The sequence below is a fragment of the Taudactylus pleione genome, unplaced genomic scaffold (assembly GCF_031769625.1).
Source record: "Taudactylus pleione unplaced genomic scaffold, aTauple2 ptg000201l, whole genome shotgun sequence".
NCBI classification, from domain to species: Eukaryota; Metazoa; Chordata; class Amphibia; order Anura; family Myobatrachidae; genus Taudactylus; species Taudactylus pleione.
Window position 1 is genome coordinate 49,163,738 of NW_028284603.1, and position 6,000 is coordinate 49,169,737.

General features: G+C 38.8%; 1 protein-coding gene across 1 annotated transcript in view; it reads left to right on the plus strand.

Moving 5' to 3' along the window:
- PYGB (glycogen phosphorylase B) overlaps window positions 1-4,347 on the plus strand; it is an 89,543-nt gene extending 85,196 nt beyond the window's left edge. The window contains exons 19-20 of the mRNA XM_088477603.1: window positions 2,590-2,656; window positions 3,024-4,347. Of these exons, the coding sequence (XP_088333729.1) occupies window positions 2,590-2,656; window positions 3,024-3,176 (220 nt within the window). The 3' untranslated portion in view covers window positions 3,177-4,347. The remainder of the gene's footprint in view (window positions 1-2,589; window positions 2,657-3,023) is intronic.
- Window positions 4,348-6,000: the final 1,653 nt, after the last annotated feature.

Here is a 6,000-nt window from a genome sequence, read left to right on the forward strand (position 1 = left end):
GCACAGCTGAACTGATACACATACAGTCAGGTGCATAAATATTGGGACATTGACAGAATTTTCATATTTTGGCCTCTATTCACCACCACAATGGCTTTGAAATGAAACACACAAGATGTGCTTTAACTGCAGACTTTCAGATTTAATTTCAGGGTAATTACATCCAAATCAGGTGAACGGTGCAGGAATTACAATGGTTTCTATATGTGCCTCCCACTTTTTAAGGGGCCAAAAGTAATGGGACTATCAACTCAAAAGCTATCTCATGGACAGGTGTGCGCTATTCCCTCGTTATTTCATTATCAATTAAGCAGGTAAAAGGTCTGGAGTTGATCCTAGGTGTGACATTTGCATTTGGAATCAGTTGCTGGACTCTCAATATGAGATCCAAAGAGCTGTCACTATCAGTGAAGCAAGCAATCATTAGGCTGAAAAATCAAAACAAACCCATCAGAGAGATAGCAAAAACATACGGTGTGGCCAAATCAACTGTTTGGAACATTCTTAAAAAGAAATAACGCACCGGAGAGCTCAGCAACACCAAAAGATCCGGAAGACCACGGAAAACAACTGTTTTGGATGACAGAAGAATTATTTCCCTGGTGAAGAAAAACCCCTTCACAACAGTTGGCCAAATCAAGAACACTCTCCAGGAGGTCCAGGGGTATATGTGTCAAAGTCAACAATCAAGAGAATACTTCACAAGAGTGAATATAGAGGGTTCACCACAAGATGTAAACCATTGGTGAGCCACAAAAACAGAAAGACCAGATTAGAGTTTGCAAAACAACATCTAAAAAAGCCATTATAGTTCTGGAACAACATCCTATGGACAGCTGAGACAAAAATCAACTTGTACCAAAGTGATGGGAAGAGAAGAGTATGGAGAAGGAAAGGAACTGCTCATTATCCAAAACATACCACCTCATCAGTGAAGCATGGTGGTGGTAGTGTAATGGCGTGGGCATGTATGGCTGCCAATGGAACTGGTTCCCTTGTATTTATTGATGTGACTGCTGACAAAAGCAGCAGAATGAATTCTGAAGTGTTTCGGGCAATATTATATGCTCATATTCAGTGAAATGCTTCAGAACTCATTGGACGGCGCTTCACAGTGCAGATGGACAATGTCCCGAAGCATACTACAAAAGCAACCAAAGAGTTTTTTAAGGCTAAAAAGTGGAATGTTATGCAATGGCCAAGTCAATCCCCTGACCTGAATCCGATTGAGCATGCATTTCACTTGATGAAGACAAAACTGCCCCAAGAACAAGCATGAACTGAAGACATTTGCAGTAAAGGCCTGGCAGAGCATCACCAGGGATGATACCCAGCGTCTGGTGATGTCTATGCGTTCCAGACTTCAGGCTGTAATTGCCTGCAAAGGATTTGCAACAAAGTATTAAAAAGTGAAAGTTTGATTTAGGATTGTTTAGTTTGTCCCATTACTTTTGGCCCCTTAAAAAGTGGGAGGCACATATAGAAACCGTTGTAATTCCTGCACCGTTCACCTGATTTGGATGTAATTACCCTCAAATTAAATCTGAAAGTCTGCAGTTAAAGCACATCTTGCTTGTTTAATTTCAAAGCCATTGTGGTGGTGAATATAGGACCAATATATGAAAATTCTGTCAATGTCCAAATATTTATGGACCCGACTGTATAACATTGCTCTTTTACTGTTGCCATGGCAGTCTGAAATACCTAATGTAGGGTGTATGCCCAAACTCCAATTATACTTTCTCCTCTAATGGTACATACATACGGTCAGATTTTTCTTCAAATCTGAACGATAATGATTTTAAAAATCGGTCAATCGTTCATATCTCAAAGAAAAATCCGACCTGTGTGAGTGCAACAATGAACGATGCGCGTTCCCGATTGTCAGATAACAATATCTGACATCTGATGTGTTTGCAGTCTGATTTTGATGATTTCATTCATGTTAATACTGTCTGAAATGGTTCAATCGTTTGCAAATCGTTCATGCACCATTAGATTGTAATAGAAATAAATTCAGGATCTTAGGAAAGTTATTATTTTTTTTTTTATATTTTGTATGCAGTACACAGATGTTATATTTAATGAATAAATAATAGTTATGTTTTATATATTAATACTTAAGGTGCATACACACGTAACAATTTTTTGAACGATTTAACTATAACAACGTCGTTATCGTTCAATCATTGAAAAAATAGTTCAGTTTCTGAGTTATAGCGATGAACGATTATCGTTCATGCGCGTTCCCGTTGGTAGTTTGTAGTTCATTCCGACTGACTAACTGAACGATTTTCATTAAGGGAAGTTAGAAAATTAGTTTGTAGTTCAAAAAAATCGTTCATTACACTTTAAAAAAATCTGACATAAAATCGTTCATAAAATCGTTGGTAACAAAATCGTTGTGTGTGTATGCAGCTTAACCGATCAGTGGGCCCATTTTGTTACCATTACCAGTAGGAGATAAGGGCAACAAGAGCAGCTTTTACTCCACCTTTATAGAGTTCACCCATTACGGTTATCGATTATTATTTTAAACGTGTTATTTTCCAAAATGTGCCTTCATCTAAATGTATTATCTATATATAGGTTTAAGGTGTTTGCAGACTATGAAGCCTATATTAAATGCCAAGCAAAGGTGGACCAATTATACATGGTAAGACAGCAAAGATTTAGCTATAAATATTTTGCCAATGTCTGTATAGTCCAGTGGTTCCCAAACTTTTTTGAATCACGGCACCCTAAGTTTGTTTGTTGTTGAGAGATACAGAAAAAAAATGTAGTGAAGTAAAGTGTGCTTATATGTCATCCTTAGGTTCGGTTCTGTAGTGGGGGACAGGTTTGAGCCCCTGTTTGTCCACATATTTACATTACATTGACCATAAATAATTTGATTTGGTGCTAGATCCACCAACCTGAGGCACCCCAGGGTGCCACGGCACACAGTTTGGGAACCACTGGTATAGTCTGTATAAAATATCAGGGCATACCGTGTAACATATGTACCAATCTCTCAATTGCAGAACCTCAGGGAATGGACCAAGGTGGTGATCAAGAACATTGCTTGCTCTGGCAAGTTCTCTAGCGACAGGACAATTAGTGAATATGCCACTGAAATCTGGGGGGTGGAACCCTCAGCTGTGAAGATTCCTCCACCCAATATACCCAGGGAATAGATGCGAGGAGATGCATGTGCTCACCGTCCTCCGCTGGTAGTTTGGTTGGCTCAGGATTAGTGCTTTGTCCACCAGTTGTGATAGCTTTCCCATCAGAGCATAGTTATTTTGGGGAAAAAAATCCTGATTGTGTTGTCCTACACCAACTTTCTGCAGTTAACCACTCATTATTGTAACCTGGTATTTATTCTACACTAGATCCAACCACATACCTAGGAGCAGAGTCCTTATGGCAAGAAGCAAAGTCTGAGGTCTCATTTAGATCAATGGCATTGCTTTCATATGGTAGGGAATTGTGGAGCAATAGCAATCCCAACATTTCATTTTCTAGGTAACACAGAAAAAGTCACTTATTTGTGCTCGACTTAGGTAAATTGCCGTGATTCATAGATGAACAAAATACTTGTAATCTACTAAATAACAATTACATATATCTAGTATCTGTACCCATGGGCACTAAAAAATATTCTTAACAGTTTTTTTGTGTCCTGTATGAACAAATACATCTATAGGAAGCATAGGTGGGAGCTTTCCGATTGAATCTTATTTACTCACTGTAATACTGTTTCACTAGAACACTTTGGTCAATTAGCAGTAACTGTTTTTATTATTTTTTTTTAAGAGTTTTATTATATGAACACCGTGTCTCGGAAGGGTTAGTAGGGAGAGTTTAGACTAGTACATTGCTTTTTCACAAAGGGCATGTACTTATACATAGGATAATACAGCCTAAAAGCACAGAGGACATCTAACCTTGCACTTTGCGAGATAAACCGTCCTCAGCGGTGGAATGGAGTACTTATCGCTGGTATAAAAGCCATTAGGAAAAGCCCTATGCTGAGTAGAGATGGGAGAACTGTAACGGTCGCAGTTTAGTAATGGTTTACGCTTAGTGCAGCTTAGTTTTAGGTGTCAAAATGCAACGTTTCCAATGCTGCCGTGGTCCATCTGTAAGAATGCGTCACTCATATCCGTGCTCGCCGCACAACCTCAGAGGATGAGCAAGCTTTGTGTGAAGCATTGTATTTCATGTGTTGTCTTTGTAACTACGCTGTTTTAGCATTTGTGTGTGTGATTCTAAAGTACTGTATTTCTAACTAAAGATTTGCACGTTGACTCAACCTTCACGCTTGTGGGACTCATCCTTTAATAAACGTAGTACCTACTTACAGCTTCCGGATGTAATTCTGTATCGGAAATACTGGTAGTAATAATGTTACGGAGCCTAGATGGGATTTCTGGGGCTATGTACCAAGAGTGGCTGCTTCCCTTATTCTCGTGCAAGCTAGACAAAGAGAGCAAACATTGGTTGTTAAGCGTCACTTTATATTTGCACTTTGTTAGTAAGTAACCTCCCATGACTTGGTTTACATTGCCTAACCTAGTTACTGTACATGTTGCTGTAAAGACTCTTTAAAAACAAACAAAACTAACCTTAGGCATCTTGTTCTACTCTAGTTTTTGAATGACAACTATCACCATAGTCTGCACAATGTTGGGTGGTACATTTACATATTCTTTCACAAAGTTTATGTATATATAATATTTCATATTGTTTTTGTAAGGTGCCACAGTGCCAGACAGTGTGGGATATTCATGGTAGACAGAATATATGCACTCGACACCAAAAGGTAGGAATGGCCCTGCTTGTGAGAGAACTTATATTCTAATTGGAAGAGCGCACAGCTTAAGCTTGGTACACACCTGAACGGTCCAACAACGGCCTGATATGATGTAACAATATATCGTGCCAGCGTACACACTGCACAATCTGCCGTACGTTGGAATGATATATCGTTACAGTATTAATGTTAGTGAACCGGACCACACAATTCATGAAATGATGAATTGGGTGGAATCAGGTGTACACACTGTACGATGACCATTGCGATCCATCGCGGATGGGAAGATTGGCCATCATATTGTATAGTGTGTACCTAGCTTACAACTGAAGAGCTAGTGTGGTCTGGGATATAGTGGATGTTGGGGCAGTTGTGATGGTGTATTTGAATTGTCAAAGTGTGTCAGACACACCGAGACCCAAGCACCCCCCCATCCATCTGGATTTACCATAAAGCAAAAAAACCCATAAAACATGAAATACACTGAAATGCTGAAATCTTCATCTTTGATGTGAGTGAATTAGAAGAGGAACAAAGGGACACATTCTCTGGCAGAGAGCGGGGCTCCCACACAGGGCACCTCTGACCTCATGTTTATTCAGTACATGGACTTTCCACTAAGCTATCTGTGGGTGCCAAAATGCAGTAAGATATCTACTCCACACACTTATACCAGTTGAGCTGAGCTAAGAAAGTTAGGATCTTATGAAATATACTTTAAAAAAAAAAAAAAGTTTGACACAAAGACACACTTGAAAGGAAAGACAGCGCACAAGAAACAAATGAAAAAAGTTCAGCAGTGCATGATCCATATAATGAAATGCAAGTCACACTCACCTACTCCATTATAAGAATCAACCCTCACTTTTGATGAAAAAAGGGAAATTTATATAACCACTTAACTGACGATTTTTTTCCCAAAAACCGCTTCAAAAATTGTCGTTTTTTTTTTATGAGTGAATTAGGTGAGGAACATCCATTTTAACTTACGGTATCCAAAATGGTTTCATTAAAAAAAAAAAAAAAAAAAAAAGTTTTTCTTTTTTTAGGATTTGCAAAAAAAAAAAGTTTTTTTTAAAATAACTGAACACCGGAACCACCATCGGAAAAACATCGGAAACATTGCGACATTCAATTAGAGACTGTGGATACAGGAACCAGGTATGTCAGGGGCGTTAGGGGGGAGGTTAAACTTACTTTTC